We start from the raw sequence: 19,441 nt of genomic DNA, 5'->3' as shown, positions 1-19,441 counted from the left end.
ATCTCAATAACAGAAGAGGTAAAAGATAACAAAATTGAAGAGGTCAACATAAAAATAGTAAAATCTGCCAAAGGCAATGAACAAACTACTTCCTAATTGGCAAAAATTAAGTTTCAAATATCAGGTTCATTAATCATTCCCCCCCCCACCCCCCCCAAATCAAAGATATGATACCTTTTTAACTAAAGCTGCACAAGGAAGAGGAAATGCTATAGCGCTGGCTAAGCTGCACAGGAAGATCTCCAAAGGAGGATTTAGATCCTAAATGTCTAGAATGTGTTTCCTTCACATATGGTGTTTAACCCTGAGTTTCTGAAATTTTATGAACAGTTCCAGACACTACACCTCAGGATGGAAATACCATAGAATAGAACTTAAACAAAGTCAAAAATTTATCATGCAATGGGACATGGAACTAGGCCATTGAACCCAACTTACCACGGCAACCAAGATGTCCATGCAAGCTAGTCGTATTTGCCCACATTTGGCTCATATCCCTCTAAACTAAGGGCTCTCTACCTTTTTTTATGCCATGCACCAATACCATTAAGCAAGGGGTCTGTGGACTGCAGGTTGGGAATCCCTGTTCAAAACCTTTCCCATTCATGTACCTGTCTAAATGTGTTTTAAATATTAATGCACCCGCTTCAACCACTTCATCTGATAGCTCTTTCCATATAATCATCAGTCTCTGTGTGAATGAGCCACCCCAAGTCCTGGCAACATTCTCTTCTGTCTTTGCACACATTTCAGCTGAAAAAGGTCTTTCCTATAACAGGGTAACAAAAACTTCACACAATACTCCTAAGTGCAGCCTCACCAATATCTTGAACAGTTGCAACATCCTTTACCACCATCTAGCTATCACGCTGTTTTCAGGGAACTATCTACTTGTACTCCCAGGTCCCCCTGTTCTATAATTCCCTAGCACCCTACCATTCACTGTGGAAAGTCCTACCCTGCTCTGATTATCCCCAGCACTAACATGAATTGAATGCCATTCTTTGGCCCACTTACCTAGCTTCCACAGTCACTCTCTGCTTCCTATCATCAAGCTAATTATGTATCTACTTAGCTGCCAGTGCACTTTAGAACCCATGTGCTCTAATCTGCCAGACTAGCCTTCTATGTCAAAGGACTTGCTAAAGTCCATATAAACAACATCCACTGCCCAGACCATAATCATACTGGATATCTCCTCAAAAAAAAAAAGATTTTGTGACCAAAATGGTGAGGAAAATTCATTAAAACAGCTCCTGAAGCTTACACATAAATGGCTATGCTGGTCTTTAAGGACATCTAGTCTCTCTCTTAGCTACCTTTTTACTCCTAATATGTCCTCAGAATCTCTTAGGATTCCCCATAACCTTGCTTGCCAGATCCAATTATGCCCTCATGATTTCATTCTTAATTCTACATTTCATACTCATCAAAGGATTCGCCTGATCACTACTATGTATATACCTGATGCATGCCTCCGTTTCCCTGACCTGAGCCTAAAAATCTCATCATCCAGAACTAAACTTGGCAGCCTTGTCCTTTACCCTACAAGAAACATGAAGCCCATGAACACTTGATATTGCACTTCTAAAAACCCATTCCAATTCCCTTATACCCATATGTCCCCCTTAGTTGCAACAGTCTCACCCAATCAATCTCAGCAACTTCCTGGCACAATTTAAGACCCTAACTTCTGGTGCAGTCCTACCGTACTTTGTAATTATTTTAAAGCTAAAAGAATTGTGGTCATTGGTCAAAATGCTCCCTGACTGACACTTCAGCCACTTTCGCTACATCATTCCCCAAGAGGAGGTTCTAGTTGGACCCTCATAAATTAAGAAAGCTTTCTAGGACACATTTAACAAATTTTATCCCATCCAACCTCTCTGCACTTTGAAGATCAAGTGAATATTAGAGAAGTTAAAATATCCTGATACCTCCTTATCATTCTAAAATCTATCTGGGATCTCTCTACACATTTGTTCTTCTAATTCCTGCTGACAACTGGGGAACCTATAATACAGTCTCAAAGTGACTGTTCCCATCTTTTTTTGTGCTCTATGCAATTAGCCTCACAGACATTCTTCTCTAAATACTGCTGTTACGTCCTCTCACACCAAAAAGGCAACTACCTACCATCCTCTCTTAGCTGTAGCTCTATCATGCAGCCTCTGCACCCTGGAATATTGAGCTAGCAGTTCTACCCAACTCTCAGCCACATTACTGTTATTGCCCCAGTCCCCTGAGCCAATTCATATCACAAGTTCATCCGTCTTAACTGTTAACCTTTACTAAATGGGATTTAAACCAGTGGTCTTTACTTGCTGTGCTCCTTGCTGATTCTATATTTGCCCAACTTCTCAACTCCTCCATTTCGGCTCAGTGATGAATCCCACTGCAAATCTAGTTTAAATCTTCACAAGAAGCATAAGCAAATCTTCCTCCCAGGATACTGGTTCCACCCTCCAGTGAGGACAATCCATCCCTTGTGTATAAATAATTTCTGCGCCAAAAGAGATCCCAATTACCCAAGAATCTGAAATCCCTGCCCACCGCACCAACCACATTCATTCTTCTACCTCTGCCCATGTGGCACTGGGAGTAATCCAGAGATCACCATCCTTGAGGTCTTGCCTTTTAACCCCTTTCCTAAGTTTAGAATGATCTTAGAGTAGGTTAAAAGGTCAGCACAACATCATGGACCAAAAGACCTGTAATGTTCTATGCTCTAACTCCCTATACTTACTCTGCAGAACTTCATCCGCTTTTCTACCCATGATACTGGTACCAATGTGCACAACGACATCTGGTTCACCAGCCCCCTTGAGAACCTACTTCCACCAGTCAAGAAATCCCTTGCGACCACACATCTCCTGTCTGTTCACCTAACTATCAAGTTTCCCATCAACACCCTGATTCCAATCTTCCCTGCTAAGCCTCAGAGCTAATCATGGTGTCACAGACCTAGCTGTTGCTGCTACTCTCTGAAAGGTCATGCATGCCTCAACAGTATCCAAAGAGTCAGAGTCATACCTGCTAACGAGGGGAATGGCTCTTAGTAACAGGTCACAGGTAATACATCTGTCAGGAACTCAATGAACAGAATCAGATTTAATACTACCAACATCTGTCATGAAATTCATTAACTTTATGACATTTGTACAATGAAATACATGATAAATAAATTTAGAGAAAAAAACACTGAATTGCAGTAAGTTTGTCTATTAAATAGGTTAAAAATAGTGCAAGAAGAAGAAATAAATAGTGAGGTAGTGTTCATCGGTTCAATGTCCATTTAAAAATCGGATGGCAGGGGAGAAGGAGCTGTTCCTGAATCATTGAGTGTGTGTGCCTTCAGGCTTTCATATCTCCTTCTCAATGGTAATAACAAGAAAAGGGCTTTCCCTGGCTGGTGGGGGTAGTTAATAATAGATGCTGCCCTCCTAAGGCACCGCTCCTAGAAGATGTCTTTGATATTACAGAGGTTAGTACCCATGATGGAGCTGACTAATTTTACAATTTTTTGCAGCTTCCTTCAATCTTGTACAGTAGCCCCCCCCCACCCCCATATCAGACAGTGATGTAGCCAGTTAGAATGCTCTCTGTGGTACATTTGCAGGAATTTTTTGAGTGTTTTAGTTGATAAACCAAATCTCAAACTCCAAATGAAATATAGCTTGTCTTGTCTTCTTTACAGCTGCATCAATATGCTGCACCCAAGTTAGACCCTCAGAGATATTGACACCCAGGAACTTGAAATTGCTCACTCTCTTCACTTCTGATCCCTTTGAGGATAGGTTTGTGCTCTGTCATCTTACCCTTTCAGAAGTCCACAGTCAGTTCTTTGGTCTTGTTGATGTTGAATGTGACACTCTTCAACTAAGTGGAATATCTTGCTCCAGAAACTCCAAGAGCTAAAACATATTCCACTGTTACTAAGTAGGTCATTGTCATAATGTAAAAACACGGCACCAACTTTGCACACAGCAAACTCTGACTGACATCAATGAGAGTGTTACAAAATAATTGTTTTAGTGATGTGGGTTAAGGGGCACTTGGCTAAGTAACAACTTTCTAGAAATAATGCCGTAGAATCCTTCATGATCATCCAGAAGAGCAAGCAAAGCCTCAACTTAGAGTCAAAGGCTATCTCCAAATCATGGAAAATAAAATAAAACTGCAGTTGCTGGAATCTGAAAGAAAAGCAGAAATGCTGGAAGAATTCAGCTGGTCATGGAGCATCTGCAGAAACAAATTAGTCAACAATTTAGGTCAATAGCCCTTTCTCAGAACCTCCTATTGAAGCTCAGCTTAGATTTTAATGTTAAGATTTCTAAACAGTCTGCTGAGCCCACAACTTTGTTTATACGTGATACTGTATATGCAATTTAAAAATGAGGTGAATGCTGCCTGGACTACAGGGGATGCCTTGAGGATAGATTGAGTAACTGGAGGAAAGCGAAGGGCAATGTCAGAGTTAAGCTATTTTTTTTAAAAAAAAGTGTTGGGGGCATGGAATGCCTTACTGGGGGCTGGTGGTAGAGGCAGATACTTTAAGGGCATTTAAGAAGCTTAGGTAAGCACATGGATGATAGGAAAATGCAAGGTTATGTAGGAGGGAAGGGTTAGATTGATTTTAGAGTGGGTTAAGAGGTCCACAAATGCTGCAAACCCTCTACATTCCTCCATCAGTTTGACATTATATTTAATAAAAAATCATGTGTGCCTGGGACACAATAAACCTGCAGGGAGTCCAATAATCAGCTCCACAGGTAATTAAATACTTCAGTAATTTTCAGTTTGGAAATCATTGCGTAGTACTGTGTATTTGTCTCAAATTCAAGATCAATGTAGAATTGTATAATTAACTTCACCTGATAGTGACAAGAGGATGGGTAGGGAGAGGTGTAGCTCCTCCTACTCACTGTGGGTGTAAGTGCCAGGAGAATGGGGTCACGTGAATGGAGAGGGATAAGCAGACAAGGAAGTCACAAAGAAAGTGGTCCCTATGAAAAGCAAGCAGTGGGGATGGGGGGAAAGAGAAAGACAGACAGGAACAGTGATAGGATCCTGCTGCATCTACCACAAATCACAAAGGAAACTCTATCCCTCTTCTGTCTGGGTATAGGGATGTCCAGGAGATGGGGGGAAATACAAATGATGGAACAAGCACTCCATCAACTACAGTAAAAGAGTAGAAAAGGGAAAGAAGCATCAGGAATGGTCCAAATTAATTTGAGGGCGGGAAGCAACACCAATGAAGTCATTGATGCTACAGAAGAAAGGTTAAGAGAGTTGCCAAGCTATCACGCAGTAACTGAAATGCTCCCATGCACATAGCCTTTGTTGCTGCGCAGATAGAATTTCCTTTCCAATAATAATAAAGTGCCGCAGTTTTCAGGCCGGTTAAATAACTTCCTGCTGAGAGTAATGGTTAGTTCATGCCGTTGTGAAAAAATTGAGGGAACGTTGGCTGCCCAAGTAGGTGTGCAAAAAGGACTGTTGGAGGATAATGGGCTGTGAGACTACCCATGGCTACACATGAAGAATCAAGAGTCATTGAGGCCAAGAGCAAGTTTTGCCAGGCAGATGAGTGTTAGTGGAGGTGAACTAGATGAACCTTCATCCCAGAAAGAAGCAGAGGGTCCCAAGTACTTCTTGATGAGGGAAAGTGGTATACAAATGCTGAACGTCCATGGTGAGGATTAGATGATAGGGACAACGGAATGGGATATTGTCAAAATGGTAGACAGCATGAGACGCATCTTGAAGATAGGTCGTAAACGACCAGTCAAAGGGAAACAATAGAGTCAGGGTATGAAGAAATAAAAACCAGCTGCTGGAGGAACTCAGCAGGTCAGGCAATTTTGATTGAGACCTTTCAAATGGAAGGGGTAAGTGGAGCAAGAGCAGACAAAAACAATGTGTCTACGAGGATAGTCCTATTGCTCATCTTTGTGTAGAGTAGGGTCAGAATGAGAAGAGATCTCAACTTCCAGTTCAAGTTTAATTGCCATTCAACCATGTACAAATACAGCCAAATGAAACAGCATTATTCTGGAGCCAAGGTGCAAAACACAGTATCAACAGTCATTAAAAAGCCCAAGCCATATATAGCACATACAAGATAGCAGTAAAATACAGTCTCACAAGAAAAATACAGTACAACTACACAACGGGATGACCTGTTGGGGCACCCTTTAAGAGAAGGGTAATGCAGTCTGATGTGACCAGAATGAACATTAAATTTTCCTGAATGCTATTGGTATCGCTTTGTTTTGGAAACTGAAGCAGACAACCTCAGTTTATTAAAGAAGAACGACACGTAGCAAAGCAAATATAGCTCCTCCTCGTTTAATGAAGGACACTTTTGATGGCATCATTTCTGGTTTATCTGCTATCCTTGTCCCTCTTGTTGTCATTCTGGAGATGTGCAGCCCTTTCATTCCCCTGTCTCTTCATCTCTTCTGCTGTTTGTTGTTTGTCTCTGATCCTGGAGACGTGCATATCTCTCCTCCTCTGTCTCTTCTTCTCTCATCTTTTTTGTCCTGACTCTTTGATCCTGGAGTTGTGCGGCCCTGGCCTCATCCGATTCTTGTTCTCTCTCTCTCCTTGCCACTTCCCGACGACGTTTGGCATCATCTCTTGACCATAATGACCCCCTTCCCTTTCCACGCGGCATAATTAGGCTGACCTTTTTTCTTTTACCCTAATGCTAGATAGAAGATACGAAGCAGTAACAGCAAAGGATGCTGATTATTCTTGATGATGTGGTTGGTGCTCTCATAAATGGATGTGATATAGTCATTGCTGTCCTTTGACTGCAGCAAAGGGTTTTACGGGTGTCTTGAAGTACGTCGTTACAATAAAATTTAATTATCTCTTATTGATGGGTGGCAGTTAGATCTGTCCCAATCCTGCACATGCTGATGGTGATTAGCAGAATGTGACCCCTCAAAATAGAGCTGCCCTGCCCTTTTGCTCCGGTTGGTGTTGCTGCTGAGGCTGGCCGTGCGCATCCCGATTTCCATGATGAAGGATCATCTCTCGGATCAAAGCGAGACTGTTAGTTTTGGCAAATGAGCAATTTTATACGAATATATAACCCTGAACCTTGCCTGCATTCTGTAAGTTAGCGCATTTTAATTCGATTTAGCCAAAAAAGTGCCGCTGTAATGCAGGGTTTGTGCTGATTGGAAGTCACAGCCAGACAGAGCATGAGAGTTTCAGTAGTACATAGACTCACCTTGTCTTCTGCTGTGCGAACACTTGAGACAGCACGGACTCCAACATGGACACTGTGCCACTCTGCCTCCAACACTCTGAAGGAGCATTCGACTTTGACGCCTACCCCTGGGTGGCTGCAAACAGGCGACAGCGCAGTTTGATGCCTAGTCCTCACTACGGCTGAGGCCATGCAGCCTCCCCACTGTCCATCCTTGCCATTTGCCAATAAGCCAATGACTAGGGACTTTCAGCATTCCAATCCACCAACGTTCCAAAAGGTCTTGCAATCACAAGAAAAGGAACCAAAAGCAACTAAGGCAATCACTTGCAGTTAGACCGCACATCTCCTTCACACACACCGACACCCTCTGTTACAGGCAGCATCACAGTCCGCACCATGTCCAACTCCTTTAGTTTCTCCACCAACAAGCAACTCGCTGATGGGCTAGACTTGCAGTACATTAAGCTCTTAATGTCCAGCAAAGTATTAGGTTACATAAAATGTGTTTAATAAAGACAGTAACATCTCTGGTTGATCCTGTAGAAGCTGCTACGACCAAGCATGCCACCGTTTTAACAAAGATCTCCTGGTGTGACGATATTTAACAGTCCAGGAGACATTGATCAGGTAGTGTCCGTCCAAGAATGCCAACTGACCTGTGAAAGGTAAAGGCAAGTCTGCCAAGACCATAACTCCACTATCCTTATCTATGGGTTTGATGACCCAGTTAGTAATGGTACAGAACAAATGGAGTACTATGTGTTTAGAGAACAAGAGGGTGGAGTAGATGTGGGGAGTGGAGAAGCCAAGGTGGTTAATGTAGCCCTCTACACTCTGTCCTGATGCGTGGTCTTAACCTGAGACGTTGACCAGCCCTTTGCCTCCATAGATGCTGCTTGACCCACTGAGTTCCTCCAGATCCCAGTATCTACAGATTCTTGTCTCTCCCTTAAATTATAGTCACCAATTCCCACTATAAACTTTGACAGACTTAGTACACATGACTTTTTAGGCACAGGTTTTTTAATTCCACTACCTGGTGTGTTCACAGTAAGAGAAATTGTCTACAAATGAAGGAAATTCAGTACTGTTGCTAATCTCCCTCGGAGTGGACATCCTGCAAAGATCACACCAAGAGCACAATGTGCAATGCTGAAGGAGGTGAAAAAGAACTCAAGGGTAATAGCAAAAATCCTGCAGCAATCTCTACAACACGCTAAAATCTCTGTTCATGTGTCCATTATAAGAAAATCACTGAACAAGAATGGTATTCATGGAATGACACCACGGAGGAAACCATTGCTCTCCAAAAAAAAAACCACAACATTGCTGCATGTCTCAAATTTGAAAAAGACCTCCTGGATATTCTACAATGCTTCTGGGACAATGTTTTGTGGACAAATGAGACAAAAGTTGAACTTTTTGGCAGAAATTCACATGGCTATGTTTGGAGGGAAAAGGGCACAGCACACCAACACCAAAATCTCATCCCAACTGTGAAGCATGGTGGAAGGAGCATCATGGTTTGGGGCTGCTTTGCTGCCTCAAGTCTTGGACAGCTTGCAATCATTGAGGGAACAATGAATTCAAAATTGTATCAAGACATTTTACAGAAGAATGTCAGGGTAGCAGTCCATCCCTGAAGCTTAATAGAAATTGGATAATTCAACAAGGCAATGTCTCAGAGACAAGAATAAATCAACAACAGAATGATTTAAAAAGAAGAAAATTTGTGTTTTGGAATGGCTGAGTCAAAGTCCTAACCATAATCCTATAGAAATGCTGTGGAAATACCTGATCCAAGCAGTTCATGCAAGGAAGCCCACCATCATCGCAGAGTTGAAGCAGTTTTGTAAGGAGGAATGGCCTAAAATGCCTCCAAGCTGATGTGCAGGACTGTTCAACAATTGCTGGAAGCATTTGGTTGAAGTGAATTTATTGCTGTACAAGGGGTCACACCAGTTACTGAAAGCACAGGTTCACATACCTTTTCTGACAAATACATGTAATATTAGATCATTTTTCTCAATAAATATGTATATCAGTAAGTATTATTGTTGTGTTATTCATTTAAATGGGTTCTCTTTATCCAGTTTTAGGAATTAAATGAAGATCTGATCACATTTTAGGTCCTCTTCTGGGGCATGTGGGACCAGTACAAAAGGGATGTGTTCTACTTGAATCCGAGGGGGACCAATATTCTTGTGGGCAGATTTACTAGAGCTGTTGGGAGTGGTTTAAACTAATATGGCAGAGTGATGGGAAACAGTATGATAGACCTGAAGGTGAGCCAGCAGGTCTACAAGTTGATGTAACATGAATGTAAGGAAGGACAAGTCAAAGATTGGATACAAAAGCATAGAGTTAAATTGTACCAGGGCAAAATTCAAAAGGGCAAAGAATGTATTTAAGTGCGCATAGCATTCAGATTAAGATGGACGAGCTCGTGGTGCTTGGCAATTGGAGATTGGTCAGTATGATATTGTGGGCATCATTGAGTCATGGCTGAGGGAAGGCCATAGTTGGCTTAGCATCAGAAAGATATACTTTGTATTGAGAGGACAGGCAGGAAGGCATAGGCAGTGGTGTGGCTCTGTTGGTAAGAGTTGGAATTACATCTTTAGGAAGAGGTGACATAGGAGCAGAGAATATTTGAATCTTTTCGGGTGGAGTTAAGAAATTGCAAGGGTAAAAAAATTACAGGTATCATATATAGACCTCCAAATAACAACCAAGATGTGGGGGTGAGATTGCAAAGGGAGCTGGAAAAGGAATGTTTAAGGGTAATGACACAATTGTAACAGAGGACTTCATAATGCAAATAGATTGGGAAAAATCACGTTGAAGTCAGATTGCAAGAGAGGGATTTGTTGAATGCCCATGAGATGGTGTTTTAGAGCAGCTGGTGCTTGAGCCAACTTGGGGAAAGTCCATTTTAGATTGGGTGCTGTGTAATAACCCAGATCTTATTAGGGAGCTTAACGTAAAGGGACCATCAGGAGGCAGAGATCATAATATGATTGAATTAACGATTGAATTAATAGGCATCCATTAGTGTCATGAGACCATGGATTTGCACCTTGCAAGGTTTCCAGGATGCAGTCCTGGGTAAGGTTGTATGGAAGACCAGCAATTACTCATGCTGCAAGTCTCCCCTCTCCATGCCACCGATGTTGTCCAAGGAAGGACATTAGGAACCATACAGCTTGGCACTGGTGTCGTCGCAGAGCAATGTGTGGTTAAGTGCCCTGCTCAAGGACACACACGTTGCCCCAGTCAAGGCTCGAACTAGCGACCTTTAAATCACTAGACGAACGCCTTAACCACTTGGCTACATGCCAACATGAATGAACTAATACTGCAATTTGAGAGGGAGAATCACAAATCCCATGTATCAGTATTGCAATAGAATAAAGGGAATTACAGAAGCACGAGAGAGGAGCTTGCCCAGGTGGATTGGAGGAGGATACTGGCAGGAATGACGGCAGAGCACAGACGACTGAAGTTTCTGGGAATAGTTCACATGGCATGGGACAGATATGTCCCACAGAGGAAGAAGTTCTCAAATGGCAGGGGTACGTAACCACGGCTGCCAAAGGAAGTTAGAGATTGTATAAAAACCAAGGAAAGAGCATATAAGGTAGCAAAAGTGAGTAGGAAGTTGGATGACTGGGAAGCTTTTAAAATACAACAAAAGGCAACTAAAAAAGGCTAAAGGAAAAAGATGAAATATGAAGGGTGATTGATAAGTTCGTGGCCCAAGGTAGAAGGTGCCTACCACATTTATTTTTCAACGTAGTCCCCTCCTACATTTACACACTTAGTCCAGCAGTCGTGGAGCATACGGATCTTGGACATCCAGAAAGTGTCTACAGATGTGTGATTGATAAGTTCGTGCCTAAGGTGGAAGGAGATGAGTTATACAGCTCTCGTTACATGCACATGCAAGTCAACTCTTTGAGTGATTATGCAGAAAGTTTGAAGTTAATAACTCATCTCCTTCTATCATAGGCCATGAACTTATGAATCACCGCTGATGCACTGTTAACTGATGAGTTATTAATTTCAAACTTTCTGCATAATCACTCAAGGAGTTGAACTGCATGTGCATGTAAAGAGAGCTGTGTAACTCATCTCCTTCTACCTAAGGCCACAGACTTATCAATCACCCCTGCTGTGGACACTTTTTGGAGGTCCAAGATCCGTATGCTCCACGACTGCTGCACTAAGTGTGTAAATGTTGGAGGGGGCTATGTTGAAAAATACAAACGTTTTTAAATGTGCTAGGTTTTCTAAAATTGTCTCCTTTTACCTTAGGCCATGAACTTACAATCACCCCTCGTATAAAGGCAGACTAGCCAATAATATAAAGTAGGATTATCAAAAGATTTTTCAGTTATACTTCATTGTCGCCAAACAATTCATACTAGAATGTACAATCATCACAGCGATATTTGATTCTGCGCTTCCCGCTCCCTGGATTACAAATATTAAATATTAAAAATATGAAAAATAGTAAAAAAAGTAAATATTAAAAATTCACATTATAACTCATAAATAGAAAATAGAAAAATGGAAAGTAAAGTAGTGCAAAAAAAAAAACGAGAGGCAGATCCGGATATTTGGAGGGTACGGCCCAGATCCGAGTCAGGATCCGTTCAGCAGTCTCATCACAGTTGGAACGAAGCTGTTCCCAAATCTGGCCATAAGAGTCTTCAAGCTCCTGAGCGTTCTCCTGGAGGGAAGAGGGACGAAAAGTGTGTTGGCTGGGTGGGCTGTGTCCTTGATTATCCTGGCAGCACTGCTCCGACACCGTGCAGTGTAAAGTGAGTCCAAGGACGGAAGATTGGTTTGTGTGATGTGCTGTGCTGTGTTCACGATCTTCTGCAGCTTCTTTTGGTCTTAGACAGGATAACTTCCATACCAGGTTGTGATGCACCCTAGAAGAATGCTTTCTACGGTGCATCTATAAAAATTAGTGAGGGTTTTAGGGGACAGGCCAAATTTCTTAAGTTTTCTCAGGAAGTAAAGGAGCTGGTGGGCCTTCTTGGCAGTGAACTCTGCTTGGTTGGACCAAGTCAGGTCATTTGTGATACTAACCCTGAGGAACTTAAAGCTTTTGACCAGTTCCACTTGCGCACCACCAATGTAAATTGGGTCGTGCGGTCTGCTACTCCTTCTGAAGTCAACAACCAATTCCTTCCTCTTGCTGACTTTGAGGGATAGGTTATTGTCTTCGCACCATGCCACCAGGTTCTTAATTTCCTCTCTGTACTCAAACTCATCATTACCCGAGATATGGCCTACAATTGTTGTGTCATCAGCAAACTTAAATATTGAGTTTGATGGAAACTTGTCTACACAAGCATGGGTGTACATTGAGTACAGCAGGGGGCTGAGTACACAGGCTTGTGGGGCACCGGTGCTCAGAGTGATTGTAGAGGAGAGCTTGTCCCCTATTTTTACAGCCTGGGTCCTGTCTGTGAGGAAGTTGAAGATCCAGCCGCAGATCTGGGTGCTAAGGCACAGGTTCCGGAGCTTAGGAATCAGTTTATTTGGAATTATGGTATTAAAGGCAGAGCTGTAGTCAATGAAAAGGAGCCTTACATATGCGTCTTTATTCTCCAGGTGTCCTAAGGAGGAATGTAGGGCTAGAGAGATGGCATCTGCCGTTGACCTGTTGCTCCAGTAGGCGAATTGCAAAGCGTCCAGGTTGACCGGTAGGCTGTGGTTGATGTGTGCCATAACCAATCTCTCAAAGCACTTCATAGCAATTGATGTCACAGCCACAGGTCGATAGACATTCAGGCATGCCACCTTGCTCTTCTTCGGCACTGGAATTATCGTTGCCTTCGTAAAACCTGTTGGGATCTTAGACTGAAGCAAGGAGCAGTTGAAGATGTCAGCAAACACTCCAGCTAGCTCACTTGCACAGACCCGGAGAACCCGTCCCTGGACGCCATCTGGGCCCATCGCCTTCCTTGGATTTATCTTCAGGAAGGCCCTTCTAACGTCCTCCTCCGTGAGGTTGAATCTCGATACCACCAGATCCGATTCATCTAGAGGGAGTGGGATGCTCCTCTTCTGTTCAAATCTTGCGTAGAATACGTTAAGTTCATCAGAAAGAGAAGCCCCACAGTTATTGATATTCCCAGCCTTTCCTTTGCGCCAAGTGATCTCATTTAGACCCTGCCATAGTCTACTGGCATCTCTCTGGTTAGCCTGGGCTTCCAACTTGATATTGCCTCTTTTGCGCCCTTAATGGCTTTCCGGAGTTCACGCCTGGATTCCGCGTAGTGACCGGTATCCCCGGACCTAAAAGACGCAGCTCTAGCCTTTAAAAGGGACTTGATAGCTGAGGCATACTCATCAGGGTTAGCTGCCGAGTCCTTGAATACTAACCAGTCCACCGATTCAAAGCAGTCACGGAGGACCTCATCCGTTTCCTCCGTCCAACGCGACACTACTTTTGACACCGTGACCTCCCACTTCAGTTTCTGTTTGTAAACCGGGAGGAGGAGTACGGCCTGATGGTCCGATTTTCCGAAGTGAGGTCATGGGACAGAACTGTAGGCATCCTTGACTGCTGTGTAGCAGTGGTCAAGTATATTCAGGCCTCTCGTGGGGCAGGAGACATGTTGGTATAACTCTGGCAGCGCCTTTCTGAGGTTGGACTGGTTAAAGTCCCCGGCTGTAATGAGCAAAGCCTCCGGACACGTGGTCTCAAGTTCACTGATGTTGGCACACAGTATGTTCAGAGCACACTCCACGTCCGCCTGGGGGCGGAATGTAGACCGCTGTCAGTATGACCGAGGTGAATTCCCATGGCAGATAGTAGGGACAACACTTCACCGACAGGTATTCCAGGTCTGGGCTGCAGGAGCTTGTCAGTGCCACTGTGTCCCAGCACCACGCAGTGTTGATCAGTAGGCAGACACCACCTCCCCTTGTCTTGCCCAAAGACGTTGCGCGGTCCATCCGATGGATCGAAAATCCCTCCAGTCAGATGGCACAGTCGGGGGTGGCAGGGGAGAGCCAGGTATCGGTGAAACAGAATACACAACAGTTCTGCATCTCCCTGCCGTAGGTGAATCTCCCTTTAAGATCATCCACCTTGTTCTCTATGGCTTGCACATTCGCTAGTAGGATGGTGGGCATAGGGACCCTGAAGCCCCTCAGCTTCAATCTGACTAGCAGACCAGCTCTTTTCCCACATTTCCTCGGTAAATAGTGCATCTTTCCAGGTTTCCATCGATGCAGTGTGTTGTTGTCAGCTCTTTGAGGTTGGTTGACGCATCCCATGGGGATCGATCAGCCGGTCGCGTTGTTGGGCGCTCTGGGTCAGGCCGAGTGACGGGGGAGGCTCCACTGCCACTTCCAGCTGCCGGGGGCCCGGGCTGATGACTGGGTCGGGCCCCGAAGCCAACACTTAATCCCGGATGGCCAGGCTCCTGGCTGAAACAAGTCTGTAAACTGAGTCACAGTTGCGGAGGCCTCCGCTCCAGCGGAGCCTTGGGCTCGATTTCCAAGGTCGGCGGCAGAGGCCTCACTTCCGGCAGCTGTAGAAGGCCACCCACAGGGCTTTATGGTGGTCGCTCAGAGGAAGAGTCTGGAGCATCTTGAGGTCTCCGCCATCACTTCTGTGTGGTTGTCTGCTCCGGAGAGGTGCTGGTCGGAATGGGCCGTGTCTGCAAGCGCTCCTGCACAGTAGCAGACCGCAGGTCTCCGGGAACGTGGTGGGCCTCGCTGGTCGGGTCCAGGTGCGGTCTGGAGTTTAAGAAGCAATTCTGGTGCGGTGGTCTCCAGCTGAGTCAGTAGCTTCGCCAGGGTGTTGTTGATCTTGCTAGATGTAGCAGATTTAAGGTTTAGAAGGGTTTCTCGGGTCTAGGATAGTGGAGAGGGCAGTTTGCTTGGGAGAGCACGCGCAGAGTCACCAGTTACTGGCGCCATCTTTCTTTCTTAGTTATATAGAGTAAAAAAGGGAGGTGAGATTTGATATTGAACCACTAGAGAATGATGTTTCTCTCACTCTCCTTTTTCTCCCTCTGTCCCCCTGAATATACCTCTTGCCCATCCTCTGGGTCCCTCCCCCCTCCTTGTCTTTCTTCCCGGACCTCCTGTCCCATGATCCTCTCGTATCCCCTTTTGCCTATCACCTGTCCAGCTCTTGGCTCTATCCCTCCCCCTCCTGTCTTCTCCTATCATTTTGGATCTCCCCTCCCCCTCCAACTTTCAAATCCCTTACTCACTCTTCCTTCAGTTAGTCCTGACAAAAGGTCTTGGCCTGAAACGTCGACTGCACCTCTTCCTAGAGATGCTGCCTGGCCTGCTGTGTTCACCAGCAACTTTGATGTATGTTGCTCAGAGAATGATGTTAGTGAGGTAGTAATGGGGGACAAAGAAATAGCAGAACTTAATGGGTACTTTGCATCTGTCTTCACTATGGAAGACACTAGCAGTGTGCCAGAGGTCCCCAGGTGTCAGGGAGCCATTGCTACTACAAAGGAAAGGTGCTAGGCAAACTGAAAGGTCTTGAGGTGGATAAATCACCTGGACCAGATGGACTACAGCCCAGGTCCTGAGAGAGGTTGCTGAAGAGATAATGGAAGCATTGGTTACAACTGTTCAAGAATCACTTGATTTTGGCATGGTCCCAGAAGATTGCAAATGTCACTCCACTCTTTAAGAAGGGAGGAAGGCAAAAGAAAGATAGTTTTAGGCCAGGTAGCTTAACCTCAGTGGTTGGGAAAGTGTTGGAGTCTATTTTTAAGGATGAGGTTTCGAGGTACTTGGAGACTAATGTCAAAACGAGTCACAGTCAGCATGGTTGCTGTAAAATCTTGCCTGACAAATCTGTTAAGAGTTCTTTGAGGAAGTAACAAGCAGGGTGGACAACGGAAAGCAGTGGATTTCATTCACGTGGATTTTCAGAAGGTGTTTGATAAGGTGCCGCACATGAGACTGATTAACAAGATAAACTCCTACGGTGTTACAGGCAAGATACTGGCATGGATTGCAGAATGGCTGAAAGGCAGGAGGCGAGTGGGAATAACAGGGGCCTTATCTGGTTGGCTGCCGGTGACTAGTGGTGTTCCTAAGGAGTCAGTATTGGGACTGCTACTTTTCACATTGTTTGTCAATGATTCAGATAATGGAATTGATGGCTTTGTGATAAAGTTTGCAGATGATACAAAGATAGGTGGAAGGGTAGATAGTGTTGAGGAAGCAGGCCTTAGACAAACTGGAAGAATGGGAATAAAAAACGGCAGACAGAATACAGTGTTGGGAAATGTATGATAATGCAATTTTGAAAAGGGAACAATAGTGAGAACTAGTATCTAAATGGGGATAAGGTTCAAAGATTAGAGGTGCACAGGGACTTAAGGTTGATTTATACTTGTGCGTTAAATGTATGCCGTAGCCACAAACCCTACGCAGTATCTATGCTGAACCCTACACCATAGCCTAACACGCACCTCCCCCAAAATGTAACTACGCGTCGCGGTGTCACAGACCGCAACAACTCTGATTGGTCCGCTTGGTAGCATCGCATTTCCTCCTACGCTGTAATAGCTTGCCATTGGGCGACTGGAGGGCAGGGAAGGAACTCTAGCTGCAATGCTTTTCATAAAGCTTTACAGACCTCCGAAATTATGGAGGATACTGTGCCTGACGCCAGTTTGTAGCTAGCTGCTACAGCCTGTTTCGACATCCACCTGAAGCTAAAACTCAAATGGTGATTGCCAGTCTCTGAGTATACTGTGCATACACTGATGCGAAATAAATGGTTGGAGACGATGAAGCAAATCATCAAATCTACCTGCCGACATCCAAAAATATTTGAAATGCATTTCCTCATCCATGTCTCTCAGTGGCCGGAGAAGCACAGAAAATTCACCCTCCTTCAGTTTCAGTCACCATTGTTTGAAGTTTGAGTTTCTTCATGTTGAGCTTCAACATGAAGAAACTCAATACAGTGGCATAGAAACCCCACTGCCAACTAGCGTTTTGGAGGTGAATTGCAGAGCGATGCAGCCACACTAACGCACAAGTATAAATGCTCACAACGGCGTAGCCCACTTGTATAGGCTGCGGTGTAAGCTAGTACGCGCAAGTATAAATCAGCCTTTAGGCGTCCTCATGCAAGACTCCCAGAAGATTAATTTACAGGTTGAGTCAGTGGTAAAGAAGTCAAATGCAATGTTGGCACTTCTTTCAAGGGGGATAGGACATAAAAGCAAGGAGATAATGCTGGGCCTTTATAAGACACTAGTCGGGACACACTTGGAGTATTGCCAACAGTTTTGAGCCACATATCTCAGAAAGGATGTATTGTCATTGGAGAGTTCAGAGGAGGTTCACAAGGATGATTCTGGGAATGAAGGAGTTAACGTATGAAGACTGTTTGGCAGCTTTTGGCCTGTACTCACTGGAATTTAGAAGAATGCAGGGGGGATCTCATTGAAACCTACCAAATATTGAAAGGAATAGATAGGGTGGATAGGAAGAGGATGTTTCCTATGGTGGGGGTATCCAGGACACAGCCTCAAAATTGAGGGGTGACCCTTTAGAACAGTGGTAAGGAGGAATTCCTTTTGGCCAGTGAATAGAAAATCTGTGGAATGCTCTGCCACAGACTGTGGTGAAGGCCAAGTTCATGCGTATATTTAAGGCAGAAGTTGATCATTTCCTTATCGGTCAGGGCATCAAAGGATATGGCAAGAAGGCAGGTTTATGGGGTTGAGTGGGATCCGAGATCGGTCATGATGGAATGGTGGAGCAGACTCGATGGCCTAAATAGCCTAATTCTGCTGCTGTGTATTATGGTCTTGGGTCATATTTTTGCAGAAATAGAGCAAATTCTACCGGGTTCACAAACTTTCTAGCACCACTGTACCAGTACTTTGTTCTCAGTTTTTGATGTCCCTGTGGTTCAAATATTATTTGGATATTATATTCCAAGAGTAATCTCTATGCAACAAGAGTCCAATTCCTCACCTTTGAATTGAAAAACTATCAAGGCCAATATTTCATAGTCAATTTGATTATTTTTCAATCTGTAAATGGTCTCTTAGTTTTGCATAAAAACAGAAGTATCTGTTTGTTCCTCTAATTCATATTTCCAAAAAACAAAAATGCCTTGTGCTTTTCTTAAGATTGCCACAAATTGAATTGTAAACTTGCCTTGTTTTTGTCCACTCAGTTTGCTTCATTTAAAAAATATAATGCTCAAATCCATTTAAAGTTGGGTCTCCTCAATCCAACTCTGTTACCTCATTAATAATTAGCGAACATCTGAGCTTAACAAAAATTTTGGCAAAACATTCCTTGCTGCAGTCCACCAGAACATTCCTTTTTGCCCCATTTTTTTCTCACTCCTAGTTCCAAGGTCTAATTAACTCAAATACTGTATGCTCTCACATTTGATAACAGAAAAAGGGCAGATTATTTTCTGATTAAAATATCCAGGCACACTCTCCTATCCAGTGATCATTCTATAGAAAAAAAGTAATCCTTCACAAATCGATTTTATATAAATGTTACTAAAGATCAGAACCTCCATTATGAATTTCTACTATTGCTTTATTACACTAAATACCGAAATTACTATATTTAAAACCAAAATTTTATTTAATCCTCATGTTCTGTTCACAAGCTTCAGTGTATCAAAGTGTTAACCAGTATTTTACTAGTCATGATAAAGGATTAAGATTCTTCTCGCATTTTATAAAATAGCATGAGAATATTACTCCTTTAGATCCTTAGCCATTGGCTATCCCAATAATTTCTGTGGAAGTTTACTTTCCTTAAACACACAAACATTCATTAACATTTATTCAAGCTCTGACCTTAACATTAAACGTTATTTCCTCCATGACATACACTCGTTCTGGGAAGGCTTTTGCCACCTCCTCCACACTGTTGAAGTATTGCACGGGTTCCTTGATATCTCTGTCCTGTTCCAGTAACTTAAATTGTCCTGCAAAAGACAATAAACATTTCAAAAAATGGCACATCAACCAGGTCCTACCAATCTTTCTGGCTTCCACATGTTTTAAATAGCTTGGTTGAGCATAAAAATGCAAATGCTGTCCTAATAAGAGATAATAACTGTATGCAAGAATAGGAAAGCTGAGAGTCAATGATAGCAAATACAATATACAAATCCTTTAATCTCAGCTCAATGAATCCACAGTTCCCTAAAGTTGTTAT

At 43.5% G+C, this 19,441-nt stretch overlaps 1 protein-coding gene across 3 annotated transcripts in view; it reads right to left on the bottom strand.

The window, feature by feature from the left end:
* The window catches only part of garem (GRB2 associated, regulator of MAPK1), a 101,972-nt gene that overhangs the window by 25,367 nt on the left and 57,164 nt on the right, over nucleotides 1–19,441 (bottom strand). For 2 of the 3 annotated variants that reach the window (XM_072255429.1, XM_072255420.1), the window contains exon 3: nucleotides 19,078–19,208. In XM_072255429.1, coding sequence (XP_072111530.1) covers nucleotides 19,078–19,208 — 131 coding nt within the window. Of the gene's footprint in view, nucleotides 1–3,818; nucleotides 3,915–19,077; nucleotides 19,209–19,441 lie in introns of those variants that run through there. The other variant, XM_072255438.1, reaches the window with a different exon arrangement.

This window comes from Mobula birostris, chromosome 1, assembly GCF_030028105.1.
Source record: "Mobula birostris isolate sMobBir1 chromosome 1, sMobBir1.hap1, whole genome shotgun sequence".
NCBI lineage: Eukaryota > Metazoa > Chordata > Chondrichthyes > Myliobatiformes > Myliobatidae > Mobula > Mobula birostris.
Note: the sequence above shows the minus strand (reverse complement) of the source record. Positions and strands in the feature narration are given on the sequence as shown.